The sequence below is a fragment of the Corvus cornix genome, chromosome 17 (assembly GCF_000738735.6).
Source record: "Corvus cornix cornix isolate S_Up_H32 chromosome 17, ASM73873v5, whole genome shotgun sequence".
Taxonomy (NCBI): Eukaryota; Metazoa; Chordata; class Aves; order Passeriformes; family Corvidae; genus Corvus; species Corvus cornix.
This window is the reverse complement of record NC_046346.1, coordinates 10,246,214-10,264,384: the sequence shown is the minus strand read 5'-3', so window position 1 is coordinate 10,264,384 and position 18,171 is coordinate 10,246,214. Positions and strand designations below refer to the sequence as shown.

The window sequence follows — 18,171 nt, the reverse complement described above, 5'->3', positions numbered from 1 at the left end:
TTCCTGGGAGCAGCTCCTGCAGCCAGGCCAATAACAGCAACCTGATGGTGCCTTCAGGAGAGGGCTTGGCACGTTCTGGTGGGACACAGTCTGACATCTTCTCCTCGACCCCACCCCAGCTGGGCATCCCTGATCTGTGTACGTGGGGTGTGGGACACAGCTCTACTCTCATCTCCATTTTTCCAGAGCCTTATGGCAATGGATCCCTGCCAGGAACCTGACCCTTTGCACCCCCAGCGTGCAGGGGTCCACGTTCCCAGGTTGTTCCTCAGACAGACAGGTTTGTCTTCATCTTGCTTTCCACACTAACCAGCTTGCCTTCCCCTGAGCATTCAGGGCAGTCTTTGGCAGGCCATTTTTCCAGGTCTCCTTTCCACGCAGCCGTGTGATCTTTCCCTTCTTCTCCTTGGACACAGCCCAACAGGTTTTTCATTGCTCAAAGAAATTGGGTCCTGGCAAGGAGAAGTGTCTGAAGAGGCAAAATCTGCTTGGAGCCCAGGTCTGCCTTCATTTCTGATGACACCCACAGCGAGGATTTCTGCAGTGGCTTCGCAGTGGCTTCTGCTGGGCCTGCAGTGAGCCCTGGAGTACCGACCGCTCCGAGGAGACCAGAGCTGCAGCAGGACAGCAGGAATGTTCTCCAGTGAGGGCACACTGGTCACTGCTCCCCAGGCACTGTCAATAGCCAAAAACCTGGTCATCCATGTGGCAGCCTCCAACCAGAAATTGCTGGGATGTGCTGGCACCTCGGCCCAGGCTGGTCAGCAGAGTCTTGGGTGCAACAAGGCTGGCACCTGATCACCTCTCCCTGTCACTAGCCCTGTTTCCAGAACTAGACTAGTAATGTCTCCTCTTTTTCCCATTTTTCCATGTGATCCTGCAGTCCTTCTTTGTTCTTCACGTTTCACACAGGGATTGACAAATTAGAGATTCCCTTTCCACCACATTCTCCTGCATTCACTCAAAAAATTGCCACTTCCATGAACGCCACTGTCCCAGAGAAAGGCAGCCAGCACAGCAGGGACCTGCCAGCTGTGGCCTGGAGAAGCTCTGGTTTCAGAGTGTCCAGCGCTGCCTCCTGAGCCCCAGCAGCACTGGGGGCCTGCCCCATGAACGAGCAGAGCTGTGCTGGGTGGAGCAGCAGCTCCAGGCCGAGAGTTGCTGCAGACAGCCCCAGGACAAGGCCAGCACATGGGGCACTCCGGGGCTGGCCAGCACGGCCTGAGCTCTGTACCGGAGGTGCAGACTCACACAAGGGTGCCTGGATGGCACACGGGGCTGGCACAGACCCTGGGGGCAAAGCCATGCCCCGAAACAAGAGCTCAGATGAGCAGGTGCGTCTCTGACCCAGAGCTGGTCCTCCATGTCCTCAGGGGCTGTGATCCAAGCCTGGAAGAGGTTGGGATCAGGTCTCCTGCCTGCTCCCTCCCCAGGGCCCAGCTGCCCTTGGAGAGGTGGGGGAGGGGCCCGTGGTACAACTGCATGGCATGAAAAGAGTCAGCACATCAGTGATCAGGAGAGAGACGGGAGAGAAGAGGTGGAGGAAGACAGGAAAGCCCCAGTGGGGTACCCACCACCTGCAAGACCAGTCAGACCAGCCTGTCTGAGCTTTTCTCAAAGGAAAAAGAAACAAGATGCAGTGGCACACCCCAAAGAGAGGACAAGGTGACCTACTGGGACAGAGCAGGTGGCCCAGGCTGAAGAGTGGCCAGCATCTGCAGAAGCCCAGTGGCTGCCAGGAGACACCAAGACGTGGTAGATGCAAACGCGGGGAAGGTCTGAGGACAGACCCTCCCTCCCCATCTTTCAAGCTCCAGATCTCAAAGGCTCTCCCATGGGGTGGACAGGCTGAAGAAGAAATGCACCCTGTGCCTGGGAGCACCACATGAAGCAAAAGGCAGTTGGAGGCATGGGAGGGAACAGCAAAACGGGATGAACTGCAGGAAAACAGAAGGCGGAAAACAAAAGATGCAAGAGAAGGGATGAGAGGCTGCCGGTGTCTCTCCCTGTGTGAAGGGCACTGTGCTGGGAAGAGGCTTTGGAGAAAAACACTGTCCTGCTGTCACCCAGTGGGAAGCTGCCTTTGGGGGCAGGAGGATTCTCTGTGGCTGGTGGAACATCAGTGCCTCACGACGGCCTGGGATACAGCAAGGATGAAACTTCTTAGAAATCACCGCCAAAATCAGGAGTCTGTCAGTCAGTGTGGCTTGTGCCAGCCTGCAGCCCTGCACCTGTTGTTCCTCCAGGGAGGTGACGAAGAGCAGTCACAGGGTCCGGTCTCTCAGCTCAGTCACCAGCTCCAAGCACAAGAAGTGTCTATGGCCACATCTCCTCAGCAGCTGAGAGACTGCCAAAGGTCCAGCAGCTGCAGGTGGGGCTGGAAAGAGCAGGTTGGGGTCTCTGCCTGTGACCCAGGAGGGAACAGCCCCGAATGGGTGCCTGCCCTGATGCTGCTGGAGACTTGGATGAACTCAGGCTCTGCCCATCTGAAGGGGACCTCACTCTGCCCCAGGAGAGAGGATGTGCTGGGACTTCACATCCTTGCCTTCCAGATTGCAGCCAGACAGCTTCCTGTGCTCTCCTTCTCTGCTTGTCTTGAAGGCCTGTTCAGTCCTTCCCCTCCACGCCGCAGGTCTGTGCTTTGTCCTCCTGCACCTCGGGGCCCTCCCCTGCCTCCCTCCCTGCTCCTGCTGGCACTGAGAGCAGGTGCCAGGCACCTCCTGGGGACAGCTGCTCCCACACCCGCCCTGTGTGACAGCATGGGGTGTCAGGAAAGCAGCGTTTGGCATGGGCTTCGATGGAGATGGGAACGGGCCGACAGCTCTACCAGAGGGTCATTACAGCCCCGGGCTGCCCTGCCCCTCCTAAGCACTAAGCTGAGCCCCCAACAGCCAATTCAGAAGCTGCTTTTCGGGGTAGGCTTGGCACTGCTGGGTCTGCCTGGCCCCGGGGTGGCTGCAATGGGGCAGGTACTTCCCTAAGCTGAGCGAGTGGTCCTCTCCTTGGGTGGGACTCTTGGGCGAGGCATTTGCAGAGCTCCAGGTTATCCTTCCCTTCATTTTGTGGTCGATTTACATGTAGGAGATTTTGACCATGGCAAAGCAAGTGAAATGAATAAAGTACAAAGTTCTGTCAGGTACTAGTCAGACACTGTTGATGCTTTAAGCATGTTAGCCATGTTACAATGGAAAGAAAAGGTGTTTTACATACAGAAATCTACATACATACAACAGCCCAAGACTTCTAGTTTTGTTGTTGCTTAAACAAAGCTACAAGACAATGTTCAGGAACTGACCTTGGACTCTTTCTCCTCCAGGAGGGTCTCCAGCTTCTTTTGTGCAGCACGACCCTCGTGGTCGTCGCTGACTATCAGAATGACGTGGTTCCAGTTGAAGACTCTCATCATCTCAAACCAGACGTTGGCCTGGTGAGAGTAAGGTGGGACCGTGCGCAAAAAGGACAGGTGGATGCTCTGCAAGGAAGAACAAGAGCTCAACACAGGCTGTGGGGGCATCAGCCACGCTTGCAGGGACGGGGCTGGGATCACAAAACCATTTGGGGAAGACCTCTGGGATGCACACCTTGAGCTAACCTCTGGGACCTGCATCCTTCCTTCTGGCCGGGAAGCAAACCCTGGATATGATTTTGTACCTCTCTGAGGTTAAACCAGAGCATGGCAAAGAGGGGTTTCTGCTTTGTGGTCCACAAGTGCACAGAGGAGAAAAGCCTCTCGAGCCATGAATGGCCAGCAGTGTTCAGTGCAAACATAGCCTTGCCTCTTGACCTTTCAAATAATTACCAGGCAATGGGCATCGAAAAGAGAAAGAATTCCTGTCAGAAGGCAGAGGCAGGCCCAGGCAGCTGCGCATTCGCCATTTGCCATGGCAGAAGTTGAGAAAGGCAGTTTTATAACGTGGTCCCTGGCTGTTTCTAGGTCAGCCTGTTCTGCAGCAGCAGGCAGAGCAGGCAGCTCTGGACCCGTGCCCCAGCAAACCTCTCTGATTTGGTTAAAGACATCGTCATGGTTGGCTGATTGAGCAATAGCAATTCCAGCCTAATTAAGTACAGCGCTCTTAGGGGAGCAATCAGGCCAAAAGCTGGAGCTGACAGAGAGCTTTCAAACAAATGCAGCTCGTCCAAAAAGCCCTAGAGTCAAACATTAGGAAGTGAAAGTGCTCATGCTCAGCATGGACTCTACTTGACAGCCCAGCTACACGCTGGAGGGAGGCAGGAGCCTGAACTGGAGAGGACAAAAATAAAAAAAATATTTCTTTCTGTAAGGCTGAGATGGTTGTCTGGACCAAACAGGGCTTGTCCAGACCTGCTCATCCAGAGACCAGACCCAGAACGGGTCAGAAACATCCTGAATGGGCCGAAGTAATTCACACTGGAAAGGAAAAGGCATCATGTCCCCCATGGGCACACACAGGAGGGACAGACACACCAAATAAATCCTTTTCCTCACACTCAGCACGGTGATAACGTCAAACCAGACCATGAAACGTACAGAAAATTCCCTGCACAGGGTCAGCAGCTCCCTGCTCCTGCCCCAGCCCAACACACGACAGAGGCAGCAGCAGAGCCACCACAGCACGGGGAACATTTCCTGATGGTGAGACACTGAGGAGAAGGGCGGATGCTTAATCAGAGGGGGAAACAAACCCGGAGAGCCACAAGGAGACTCTCGGAGTGTGACTGACACAGACATTACAGTCACAGCAAGAGCAGCTCACGCCACAAGACCAGCCCTAACCCTGGGATTGGGAAAAAACCCCATAGGGACAAACAGTGAAAGACAACCATGGTCTCCACACCAACACAGTGTCCAGGAGCTCTTTGGAGTCAGCAGAGATGCCCAGGAATTTCCAGGTCCAGCTGCACAGCCTGGGTCAGGGGCACACCATCTGGATCTAAGCATTTTTAATTTTTAACCCCTGAGCATTTTTAATTGCTTTAAGGAAATACAGGGAAAGTGAAACTGGAAATGGGGAAAAAAAATCAGAAGAGAGAAAAGAATGAAAAAAGAACAAAATAGCCAATATTAAAAATAGAAATCAGAAAAACAAAGGTTGAAAAATCAAAATTCTATCAAAATTCTTTCAATCCCTTCTTGAAATGACAAAATCTTTGAAATTTCAGTATATTGCATCAATTTATTTTCTAGTTTCCCAAGCAGCTTGCAAAAATTCTGTTTAAACTGATCATGGCTTTCTTAAGTATTGTAAATACATATCACTGTGTTCAGAGGAAAAATTTACTGCAAGGTTGTTGGGGAGCAACTTGGTTTAACAGCCCAGACAAATTTGCTTCCTGAGGTGATGTCAAAAGGGTCATGGACAGGCTCTGCTGGTACCTTAGCTCCTGGATCCCTGAATTGTGGTTTTCAAATAGGATAATGAAGAAAAATCCACAGCAAGTGCCGAGCCAAGATCTCAGGATGAGCACTCACGGTCTGTGCGTGGCTCTTGAAGCACCTGGGACTCCTGAGCATCTCTTGCAGGGGCCAAAGATTGGCAGAAAAATGAAAGTAGAGTCCCCCAAATGTTCAACTTGCGCTGTGCAGAGGCAGGTGAGAATCTGGCTTGGTGTAATTTGATAACCCCCATTGCAGCACACACAGTGACACCTCACAGGTCCCTGTCACACCCCTCTGACACCCAGCACAGAGCTCTCCTGGGCATGGGCACATGGGCTGCACTGCAAAGGGTGGGCATGCAGTGGTTTATGCATCCTGATTAGCCCATTTTTTGGCAAGTAACTGTTAAAAAAGACCTGGTGCTTCTAGCACAGCCTCTGTGAGAGAACCAGCGCAGCGTGTGGGCTCACCCAGCTGCAGCAGCTCTGGTGCGCTGCTCCAAGCACCTGAACTTGGGGCTGTCCAGGGTCATCAACCCCTCCTCTCGGATCAGGCACACAGCAAAAACTGCTCCTCCTTACAAACCCACAGCTGCCCTTGTAGGATGTTTTGTAGGATCCTCACCCCTTGCTCTCCTCTGAGTGTGCCTGGTGCTGGTCACAGCGCTGGAGTGGGACCATGGGAATGGCTCCCACCAACCCCAGCCTGCTGAGAAGCCTCCCTACAGCCCACCCACACCTGAGTGCTCAGCCCTGTGCTCCCTCACTTGGTTCTGGTTCTGCAAACAGGCAGTAAATACAGCCTGGGGTGAAATCCAGGTGCCCAAGCTCAGCAGGAGCCCAGGGGGCTGGAGACAAAAAGCACCGGAGGGAGCGTGGTTGGGGTATTTCCTGTGAGGGTGGGCAGGCCCCGGCACAGGGTGCCCAGAGCAGCTGGGGCTGCCCCTGGATCCCTGGCAGTGCCCAAGGCCAGGCTGGACATTGGGGCTTGGAGCAGCCTGGGACAGTGGGAGGTGTCCCTGCCCATGGCAGGGGTGGCACTGGATGGGCTTTAAGGTCCCTCCCAACCCAAACCAGTCTGGGATTCTCTGATGATTCTGTGTGAGGTCAGGACTTGAGAACTGCAAATACTTGATGCAAGTCCGTACAAAGAGGAGCTGTTTGAGCCGATCTTGCGTGTCTGTGTGAAAGCACAGGCTGTGCATGCACAGCTGTGAGCCTGAACCTGCAGAAAGCACAGGAGTGCACCCACCCCTGCAGGGAACGTGCCTGGGTGCTGTAACCCACCTGAGGTCGTGCCATGCCTGGGGGAGAGCACTGGGGGTGCCTTTGGATGGAGATTTTATCCACAGAGGAAAGGGCACGGCTGGGGGGCCACCAGGCAATGCCCGTGTGTCCCATCAGGGCCATGCACAGGGCCATGAGTGAAGGGTTTGTCACCTTCTTCACTTCTGTGTGCCCAAGGGCTCAGCCCAGCTCACAGCCCGTGGCTGCGGGAGTGATTTTTTCCTACAGGCTCAAGGGAGCAATTTGCTTTTGCTTCATTACCTGTGTCAGTGGGGCCAGTCCCCCTTCTAGCAATGCAGTTCCCAGCTGAGCTGCCTGGGAAATTTCGAAGAGATTGACACAGATCCCCATCTATAAAGCTTCTGAAAATCTGGTAAAATTCACCAGCTGGGCACGAGAAAGAAGCCATGGGCCAGTGCCTCCATGGAAGGAGCCTGCCCACTGCCCCACATGACAGCTGTGGGCGTGGGAGGGAGCTGAGATAACTGAGATAGCTCAAACGTGTGCAGGGAGGGATTTTGGGGGCAGAGGGATGGGGAGCTCACACTCAAATGCTCTCTCTGCCTTTCCCTGCAGTGCACGGAGGGAGGGGTGGGGCAGCCCCTGGGGGCTGTGGGGCTGCTCTGTCCTGCTCCCAGCTGGGATCTGAGAGCCTGTGGGGATCTGCTGGGATGTGGGGGCTCCATCAGGCCATCACTCCACTGGCCGGGGCCGCTCTGGCACATTCCGGGCTACCCTGCTGAGGGCTGTGCTGCCCTGCTGAGGGCTGTGCCCCCCAGTCCCAGGGCAAGCCTCTCTGTGCTGCACTAAGCAGCCTCTCCAGTCACCACTTGTGGGTGCTGGTGAAGGAGTCCTGACCCTGACCTTGGTCAAGAAGAGCCACTTTTCCCCCCACTCGCACCTTCCCACCCTGACTAACAGGGCTTCTGCTGAGCATCAGCTGCCAGTGAGACCAGTAGTAAAGAGGAAAACTCTTTCCAGTGAAGAAGCCTCATGAGGGCCTGGAGTGGTTCCGCTGAGAGCAGGAAAAAGCCATCCCCAGACTGGAGAGAGAGACAGACCTCACTTCAACTACCGCACTTCAAGGATAAGGGGCTGGAACTGAAAAAGTTCTCCATTTGCAGGATGTCTAAACTCCACTTTCCAACTGTTCCAGCAGCACAGCAGATCTCCTTTAATTTATTAATTTATCTCCTTGATCCTCTGCTGCAATGATCTGCTGGGGGGTGATGAGGGGCTCCTCTGGGCACCCAGGGTGTCCCTTCAGCCCCACACGTAGGAGAGGTCCCCCAGGGTGGTGTTGAAGAGCACAGACCCTCCTGCCTCCTGAGCTGTGCACTCCCCCAGGCTCTGCTCTCACACACTCTGTGCCATCTCACATTTTTCATGGTGCCAAGATGCCAATGCCAATGCCAGAAGCAGAGGAGATACAAACACCCCCAGTGACCCGAGCACAGTCCAGCCTGGCCAGGCAGGGGCCCAGCTTGGGCAGGTCAGAGGGGGATTTTTGCAGTGCTCAGTCCATCAGATCTCCCTGGGGCCTCTCCGTAGCGATGGGCACCACAGCGATGGGAGCCACTCTGCTGCCTTTACCCCGAGACTCCCTCTCCCCTCCAGTTCCCTGCTGACCTCACTCAGACGTGGCTGGGGTTCCAGAGAGCCCTCCCCAGACAGGCAGGGCTGTGCTGGATGGTGTGAGGGTCTCGGTGAAGGAGCAGCTCATGATTTCATAAGATGCACATACAAGGAGGCCAAGCCAGAGTGCTCTGCCTGACAACTGCAGCATCATTTCTAGCATAAATGTTTGGGTACTGGGACCAGTAAAATTCACTTCCCTCGGGTATCTTTGTTGAAAGATTGGGCACAACTCATGGACCACTGTGCTTGACTGGAGATGCTCTGAGAGCATCCAAAGTTACTGGGCAAACCTGTCTGTGCTGAGCTCCATACCTTTCCTCCCCCGGTAGCCTTGAGAGGAGCATAATTAACCCAACTTCAGCCCCCTGTGAAATTTAGCTAAAATTGTCTGATGCTTCCAAAACCAATTAGGGGCGTACATACAAAGTGATCCTACAAGCTTGTTTCCATAGAAACTAAGCTGAAAGATATAATTTCCTGAATTAAAACAAAAAAGGAAGCAAGCTGATCACTGGAAACCAAAAAGGGAACAGCTGAATGTCCCCATGTCACGAGCCAGCCTGTCCTGCATGGGGTGTGCAGAACCTTCCACTGTCCTATCCCACGGCTCCACACCCCTCTGCCCCCCCCTCCACTCCCACCTTTGGTGTTCCCTCCAGTGCCCAACACCCTCTGCTCCTCTGCCCAGTCCCTGCCTATGCCCCATCTCCTGTCTGCAACTCCCTGTTCTTCAGAGAGCCCCAAGCCTTGGTGGGCAGGAGGCTGAGCACGAGGCCAGCCAGGCAGGAGTGCTCTGAGGGGCGCTCGGGGTGGGCAGCGTGGGCTCCCTGCCCAGTCTCTGCCAGGCCAATGTACCCCACAGCCCTGAACCTACTCAACACCCCAAATACTCCATGGAGAGCATGTCCCTGCCGCCACACCGGGTCAGCACTGCGGCCGTGGGTCTCTCCTCCAGCCCTGAAGGGAGCCAGGCGGGGTTTATGGGGCTGTTTTGCAGAAAATGTGTTTTAAATAGGAAAAGACTGGCAGAAGCAGAGGCGGGACCCAGCCCCTTGGGGTGAACACTCCAGGCCAGCACAAGGCTGGACAGCACAGGCTGAGCACAGCCCTGCAGAGATGGAGCAGGACCTGTCAGGTGCAGGATCCTCTCTCCCTGCCCCCCTGGGCCCTGTCACAAGGGCCCTCACAGGGACATTTCTATCAGATCTGTCTCCTCCCCACAGCAGCAAGAAACAAATTCCCCCTGAACACTTCCTGCCTGCTCTGCCAGCTCTGTTGCCAGCCCTTTCCATCCAACCATGCCTGGTGGGACCCTACCAGGGCGTGCAGGCCCCAGCCCTGCCAGCCACCATCACCGTCACTGCCATGGCCTTGGCTTGCTGACCACCTTGCCATGGCTTCCCTGGTGGGAGATGCCAAAACCTGCTGCTGCTCCAGCCAAGCAGTGCTGCTGGTGCCTCTCTGGGAGCCTCTGCTCCTCCTCCTGAAATTTGACTTCATTTAGCATGTAGGCGGAGAGACTATTTTTGCACTGAACATTTACATTTGTGAATATTCACATTTTCCAAGCAAAGGCCGATTCGTGCTTCGAAGCAGGCTCGATCTCACCCACTGAGCTCGTGTGCCTGGATGAAATCCTGCAATGGCATTTGGAAGGCCTGGCTCTGCTCAGCTCCTCCTTTTGCCTTTATGAAAGCTTTAGGTGTTTGCCAAGCGGGCTGCGAGCTGAGAGCCAGGGCAGCACCTCAGTGCCCAGGCACTGCCTGCACATGGCAGGACCTTATCCAGCCTGGAAGTCTCTGTGTTCCCACAGGGACAGCTGAGACACTGGGATCTGAACCTCTGTCTTGAGTGCTGGCCAGACTGAACGCCACGTGAAGCCTCAGGATATTCTGTTATCTCCCCTACCAACATCCCACAAACCCAGAGAAGGGAATGCAACCAAACAACCTCCAAGCCCCAGAGAGATCCTGCCCAGTGTACAGGCTCTAACAGGATCCTCCTGCCCCTCCACAGGCCCCCAGAGCCCCCAGAACCCCCTGGCTGTCAGCAGTGAGCAGGGCAGAAGCCAGCTCACGCCTTTGCTGTGGCTGGAGAGCAGCGAGCCCGGCAGGCTGGCAGAGCAGCGCTGCAGAAATCATCCGGCACTATGTAGGTCAGCACTGGCAGCTGCAAAAAAATTATGTACCCTGGAATGCAGGAGGGAGAGAGAGAGAGAGGGAGCTGCAGGCTGGGCTGGAGAGGGTGGACAGACAGACACAGAGTGTAGACATCATTAACCCTCCTGACGGGCACTCTTGGTTTACAGCACACGTATGAGGTACTAGACCAGAAGCATGCATCAGTTACCTTATCAGAATATATAGACATGCGTGTTGTCAGACCAATGACAGGGATCCTGTAGAAGCCAGCTGTGTATGACACAGGTGTTGGTGTTAGGTGATCGTTGGGAGCAGGAGGGTGGCTAACTAATATTGCATAGACCTGTAGGACAGGATACACGACACAAACATTATTTCACAGGAGCGCATCGGCCATCCAGCGTGATTTTTTTTTTCCCTTTTCTTTTCTGCAACGCTAAACAGCCCCGTGTTAGCATGAGAACGGCACTGAAATGAGTGGGATCAGGGAAGCAAGGGCTGTGCTGGGAGCCAGGGGTGCTGTGCCACGGCTGGGGGTGATGGCTCTGCGCAGGGTTATATCCTAATGGAATGCCATGCCCAACCGCCCCGCTCGCTAAACTAATAACTTCCATGGATTACAGATTAAAGGGAAGCATCTCCCTTCCAGTCACACTGCGTAATGCGATTTCCTTAACCACACATTTAATACTCGGTTGTAATTCCCCTCTGAGGACTATTACAAACAAAGTGGTCAGCTGGGACTGTGGCGGGAGCGGGAGCGCAGAGCCAGGGAGCGAATCAGCCATCTGGCCCTGGGCACGCAGGAACGCCTGAGCCCGGAGGGCGGGGGCAGGAGCCGGGACCTGCCCTCAGCCGGGAATCTGGGCTACACCGAAATGGGGAAGGAGGATCTCGGCAAAACCCTGCTGTTACGGCAGAGTTGGGCTTTTGGTCTCCAGCAGGATCCTGCTTTGTGTCAAAGGGACAGGAAGGAGCTGGGTAGTAATCCCTGGGGGATCCTTCACTACACCAATGCCCCTTCGCAGCACAAGGAATGTCCCCAGCTGGTGACAGGTCTCCAGCTAGGGCGAATCAGTGCGAGGACTTTGATGTCTGGAGGAAATAACTCTTCCTTCTCCAAGCATCTGCCCAAGCCCCAGGATGTGCTCTGCGCCCGGGCTAGAGGGACAGATTGCCAGGACAGGAGAGGAGGACAAAGCGTGCCTGGGGAAGGGGGCCTGGGGGGAAGAGGGAGGATCCTGCTCGGCACTGGGAGGGAGTAAATTGAGGGTGCAGAGGCAGCTGGGGCAGGGGCTGGAGACCCTACGTGGAAATAGGGAGAAATTGCTAAAGAAGAGGCTGGGGAGGTCCTGGGGACGCAGGAGGAGGGGATGCCCTGGGCAGAGGTGCCCGGTGCCGGAACAGAGGATGAGGACCGGCATCCAGCAGCGCTGGGGCAGGGCCCTGGGCCAGGAGCAGGTTCGGGGCAGCGGCCGGGCTGTGCGGGGCTCGGGCTGTGCTGTGGCACACAGCAGCCGCCGACAGGAGCCATTTTGCGTGCGCGGGTTGCCAGCCCCTCCTCTGCCTCGCAGCCCCCTGCTCGGCACAGCGCCAGCGAGCGGGGCCAGGGACCTGTGCCCCGCTCTGGGCACAGCGGCCGGGACAAGCCCTGCGTGTCAGGACAGAGCAGCCACCCCCGGACCCCGGCCCCAGCACCCGCAGCCCTCCCGCGCCCCGGCTCCGCTGCCGCCCGCACCGCCCCGCTCCCGCAGGGATGTGCCCGCACCAGCCCGGCGCTCCGCGGGGTTCGCCGCGGGGCAAGGCGTGAAGGGGGCACGGCCACGGGCACCCATCAGCCGGGAGCGCTGGATGGAGCCTCAGCTCAGTGCGGGACGCGGCTGAGCCTCCCCTGCTGCCGGCGGACAGCCCGCGCTGCCCGGCCTGGCCACCGCCGCGGGGGTGTCCCCAGCCATCCTCCACACCGGCAAGCTGAGCTGCCGAGGTGCCAGCTCTGCTCCACTCGGCCCCCTGCCCTCCCTGGCTGTGTGTGCCGGGTGCGCACACGCATTTCTCTGCGTGATGGGGTGGGTGAGGCTCCGCGGTGGGGGCGTTCACGCAATTTGGGTGCGCGTTCGCACCTGCGCACGGGCCCACGCGGACCTCCCGCATGTGCGGGGGTGTGCTGGAGGAGGGGGTGGGTCTGTACCTGCCTGTGTGCCCCCCGATGGCCCCGACTGACGGACTGCGGCTGGCTAGCCGGGCTCAGCACCCAGAGCACACGCAGGGGAGGTGGAGAGGCCAGGCCGCGGGCTGCCCGGGGCACCCCAGGCTGCACCCACCAGCACTGAGGGTTTGGACTGCACCCTCGGGTGCGCTGGGAGTGACCCGTGGAGGGAGGATCATTCTGTGCTCGTGTGCGCAGTCATACGCAGCACACGGAGTCCGTGCGCGTGTGCAGGCGGTGTGTGTCTGTGCAGGTGTGCTCCCTGTGTCTGTGCACGCTGTGAGCACAGCGTGTGCCCGTGTCCCGGGTGTGCGTGGGGCAGGGCCCTGCACACAGATGTGTCCATGTGTCACAGCGGCTGTGCACGCTGGCACGAGTGCAGGCACCTGTGTTGTGTGTGAGCCCGTGTCTGCACAGCAGTGCGTGTGTGCACGTGGAATGTGTGTGTGAAGATGGAATGTGTGTGCACATGGAGTGTGCGTGTGCATGGAGTGTCTGTGTGGAGTGTGTGTGTGTACATGGAATGTGTGTGTGCACGTGGAATTGTGTGTGCACATGGAATGTGTGTGTGGAGTGTGTGTGTGCACATGGAATGTGTGTGCCCGTGGAATTGTGTGTGCATGGAGTGTGTGTGTGCACGGGACTGTGTGTGCGCACATGGAATGTGTGTGTGCATGTGGAATTGTGTGTGCACATAGAATGTGTGTGCACACAGAGTGTGTGTGTGCACGTGGAATTGTGTGTGTGGAGTGTGTGTGCGCACATGGAGTGTGTGTACAAGTGGAATTGTGTGTGCACATGGAGTGTGTGTGTGCACATGGAGTGTGTGTGTGCACATGGAGTGTGTGCGCATGGAATGTGTGTGTGCATGTGGAATTGTGTGTGCACATGGAGTGTCTGTGCATGGAGTATGTGTGTGGAGTGTGTGTGTGCACATGGAATGTGTGTGTGCACGTGGAATTGTGTGTGCACATGGAGTGTCTGTGCATGGAGTATGTGTGTGGAATGTGTGTGCGCACACGGAGTGTGTGTGCACATGGAGTGCAGCCCCTGGGCATTCCCACAGCACCTGTGAGTGCACAGTGGGTGTGCACACGCGGCGTTCCCCGTGCCCACATCTCCCCACAGTTTGGGGATGCCTGTGTGTGCTCACACGTAGCTCCGTGTGTGCCCGTGGTGCCTCTGTGTGTGATGTACATGCATGTTGCTGTGTGCATGCACAGCGTTGGCTGGGCATGTATGTGCACCCACTCAGGGGCCCGTGTGTGCCCTGCTGTGGGTGTGAGCCTGTGTGTGCTCAAGGGCTGTGTCTGTGTGAGTTTCTGTGTGCTCAGGCTTCGTGTGTGAGCCTGTGTGTGCCCTGGTGCGTGTGTGGGTGCTTGTGTGCACCCCAGAGTGCATGTGTGATCCCCTGTGTGCCCTGAGGGCTCTGTGTGTGTGCCCCAGGGCTGTGTGGGTGCCCCTGCGTGCCCCGGGGTGCTGCTGTGAACCCGTGTGCACCCCGGGGCACGTGTGAGCTCGTGTATGCTCTGAGGTGTGTGTGTGAGCTCATGAGTGACCCGGGTGGGGGTCGCAGGTGGCCATGCGTGCCCCGGGGCGTGTGTGCGAGCCCATATGTGCCCCCGGAGGGGGTGCGTGTGCCCGTCTGTGCCTGGGGGCTGTGCAGGTGCCCGTGTGCTTCCCGTCGGGTGTGCGGGCGCCCGTGTGTACCCAGGCTGTGTGCGGGTGCCCGTGCGTGCCCCAGGCTGGCTGAGGGTGCCCGTGCGTGCCCGGACTGTGTGCGGGTGCCCGTGTGTGCCCGGGGGTGCGCGGAGCGCGCAGCCGGCCGCTCTTACATAAAGGCTGCAATGCGGGCAGCGGCCCCGGGCCCGGGCACGACCCCGCACGCCGCGGCTCGGCCGGGGGGCACCGCGGGGCCGGGGCGGGGTGGCCGCGGGGGCGGCGGCTCGGGTCCCGCCGGGGACGGGGCGGGGAAGGGGTCGCCGTCCCGGGGTACCTGGCTGGAGATGAGGTCCTCGCAGACGGACAGGGCCATCTGGATGGCGTTGGGCTTGTGGGTGACGGAGGTGGCGTTGAGCTGGAGCTTCCAGGTGCCGTGCCGCTTGTTGGCCTGGTTCACCGCCTCGCGGAAGATCTGCTCGTGCTTCTTAGTGCTCAGCACCGCGCCGATATTGACGATCTTGGGATCGCAGCCGGCGCGGGCGAAGGACGAGGAGAAGAGGAGGGCGAGCAGCAGCAGCCGCATGGTGCTCATCCACGGGCGGCCCGGAGCCCGCCGGGCCCCCTGCGCCCCCCGCCCGCCCGCCCGCCCCGCGGGCCGCCCGCCCGGCTCAGCGCGGCCCCATCGGGCTCTGCCCGCGGGCTGTGCCCGGAGCTCGGCGTGGGCGGTGCGGGCGCTGCCGGGCGCTCCCGGGCGCTCTCCCCGGTGCTGAAGCGCCCGCGCCGCTGCCGCCGCTCCGCCCCGCCCCGCCCGCCCCGCGCTGCCGCAGCGCCCGCCCCGCGCCCGCCCCCGGGACCCCCGCCCGCCCCGGGCGCTGCGGCAGAGCCCCCCTCCCGCGGGGGTGCTGCGGGGTCGGTGGCAGCGCTCGCGGGGCGCGGGTCCCGCTGTCCCCGTGCCGGCTGCGGGGCGCGAGTGCGTCCCGCACCTCCTGCGAGTGTCGCTGGTGCGGGGGTGCACAGCTCGGCCGGGGCTGAGCTCTGGGGGTCCGCCCTCTTCACCTGCAGTGCCCTTTCGGGATCAGGGCATCCCCGGTGCCTCGGAAGGCGCAGACAAGCCAGGCATTCGGTAAAGCAGGGACTCTTCCACACCAGACTGGGGGTAAAACACGATCTGTGGGTTTGTTCTCCACACCAACATCCCCAGTTATGCAGCATCTCTGATTAACACACTTCCTCAGCTCTGCCTGGGGACAGCTGTGTGTGACATGGACTCTGTCATGGTCTGTGTTCACTCCAGTGTTGGAGAACCTTCTCTTGACCAACACAGCTCCTGGGCAGAGATGTTCAGCAGATGCTCAGCCTGGTTCCTTGGCTTCACTCTGTCCCTCCAGACAGAGCCACCACTCTTCCAGACATTAGCTCACAGGGCAACCAGCCATTTCCCTCCATTAAATTCACCATATTACTCTGGGATATGACCTTAAGATTTCCCTGCTGAGGAGGTTTCTTGGAGTTCTCATCATCTACCTGCTGCTGGGCTACCATCAGCCTCCCTTAAGGAAATGGAGGCACAGCAGCCAGTGGCCAACATCTGGAGGGCAGGCCAGCTCCATGGTGGAAAGAGACTGAGTTTCACTCCTGGACCACATCTGTCCTGCTCCAGGGCCAGAGGGGTGAGGTGGCCAGAACAGCACATCGCTCCCCAGAGTTGCCACTTAGGCCTTTTTGGCGAAAACAGCGGTTGCAGGTAGTGAGAGGGTGTTGCTTTGCCACTGCACGGGACAAACGCCACAGCCAGCCCGGGCAGGCAGCAGACCGAGCACTGCTGAGCCAAACTCACCAGGGATATTTTTACACCGCCATTTCTGAGGCGCTGCTGCAGCCCACCTCTGTCCCTCCTTTGCAACGTGAGTTGAAGCAGAATATTTTCCCCCAACGCAAATTTTCTCACTGGCATCTCTGAAGTGCGAGTTGCCATGGAAACCATTTTGCCTGTGTCCCACATTGCCCACATGCACTCGGAAGGAGCTGCAGGAGCAAAATGGCCGTTGTGTAACGCTGCAGGGCTCGGCATGGAGGGCTCTGGGGGCTGTGCAGCCCCTTCCAGCCGTGAGACCCTCTCAGGGAGCTGCAGACCATGGCCTGGGGAAGCAATGAAACCCATCGAGGTCATGACGCGCTCCTTGAGAGAAGGAAAATGGCCCCACCTCACCTTAACTCTTGCAGTGCTTGGTGTGGAGCTCACACCAACCCTGCTGTTCTCCTGGAACAGACTTCTAGGTACGTTTAACCCTTTTCAGTGTCACCGTGCCATTCTCACGCCTCCACGCGTGGAGCTGAGGGCCTGGCTGGATCCACACGGTGTGGGTTTGTCCTGAAGGGACAAAGGGTGCAAGGCAAAGAGGGCTGCATCCCTACCCTCGGTCTGCACAGAGCTGACTTCATTCCTTCCTCTGCCTACCAGGTGCACCTGCAGTAGGTTGTGTGGGAAGAAACTGTTCTGGAGTGGGCTGTACAGACCTGGATCCTGGTGGGTGTGATGGCAGTAGAACAACAAAGTCAAGACCTGGCCACAGCAGGTGGCTTGGCAGAGAAGACAAAGGAAAGCAGGCTTGAAACGTTATTTGGAGTGCAGGAGCTCTTTGCCTCTGATTACCTGGAATTCCCTGCAGGGAGAAGGAACGCAGCTATTGAGTCCCTCCTGTGTCGCCCAGGACTCTGGGATGACCATGCTCAGGAGGCAGGCTCTTCCCTCTGTGCCTCCATTCATTTTTTGTCTCCAGAGACTCTTGTTTCTGGCACAGTTGTGGAGATCTGAAAGATGCCTGCTTCCCTCTCAGGTCATGCCTCCCCCGCCCATGTTGTGCTGGCGCCAGGAGCAGCCCGGATCACAATTCGCAGCAGCCAGGCTCAGCCAGCACAGATGTTGTCACCGCACGGGTCCCCCTCTTGCTGTGTCCTCAGGCTCTTTGATGCTCTGCAGGCAGAGGGGGTGTGCGGGGCTCTCCCAGGTGGGAGCTGTGTACGTGGGGAGCACAGCCACATCCACCAGCTGACCCTGCAGCCAGGAATGCTCTCTGCTTCCCCTGGCCCTGCCCCCTGGTACATCGTGTCAACCTCCTCAGCCACGGTTTAGGGCGAGAACTGACCTCGGCTGCCTGTTAGCAATTAGTGTAGTGTGGACCTGCTCTTCATAGCTGGCACCTTCTGGATGCAGGGGGTTGGACACGAGCATGGGAGGGGTGTTGGTGAGGTGTCAGTGCTGTAATTCCTTCCACAGGAAAGGAACCTGGAGACCTCGGAGGAGCAGCACTGAACCCAGCTGGAAACTTTACCCGCCTCGGGGTAAGGCATCAGCCCCAGTGGTAGAGTAGGTAATGGAATTTCATAAAAGACCAAATCAAGTACTAGGAATATGAAGTTTGTGCCACTCATTGTAGAGCTACCAAACAAACTCAATTCTTCTTTTGAGAAAGCTGAAAGGAACTGAGAGCAGTGACAGCAACACAGGCTGTGGAAATGCTTCCTGTGTGCAGCTGCAAGGTTAATCTGAGGTGTAAAACAGGCAAAGCACATGCTGAGGGGCCTTGGCAAGGCTCCAAGGCCTGGTACTGAAGAGCTGCCATGGCACGTGCGTGGTCCTACAGGGATGAAGGGATTTGCAATGTGGTTGCCACTTCAGTATTCCTGCCTTTGCTCTGGAAGCAGTCACTGACGATAAAATCTGTGAGACAGCAAATAATGATGCCAAATCCCTTGGATTGTTTGATAAGCACAGAACTGGAACATATTTTAGGACAGCCAGTGTAGGACCATGAAAGCAGCAGCAAGCATTGTTTGTCCTGCTCTTCAGACAGGACTGCAGATCCAGTGGAGACAGCGATT

General features: G+C 57.6%; 1 protein-coding gene across 17 annotated transcripts in view; it reads right to left on the bottom strand.

Moving 5' to 3' along the window:
• The window catches only part of GRIN1 (glutamate ionotropic receptor NMDA type subunit 1), a 38,249-nt gene extending 23,188 nt beyond the window's left edge, over nt 1-15,061 (bottom strand). For all 17 annotated transcript variants that reach the window (XR_005603265.1, XM_039561828.1, XM_039561829.1 and 14 more), the window contains exons 1-3: nt 14,624-15,061; nt 10,630-10,764; nt 3,296-3,472 (exon numbers count right to left, since the gene is read on the bottom strand). Coding sequence is in view for 16 of the 17 variants with exons in the window: in XM_039561828.1 (XP_039417762.1) it covers nt 3,296-3,472; nt 10,630-10,764; nt 14,624-14,881 (570 nt within the window). In the remaining variant the exon portion in view is untranslated. The remainder of the gene's footprint in view (nt 1-3,295; nt 3,473-10,629; nt 10,765-14,623) is intronic.
• Between the last annotated feature and the right edge of the window lie 3,110 nt (nt 15,062-18,171).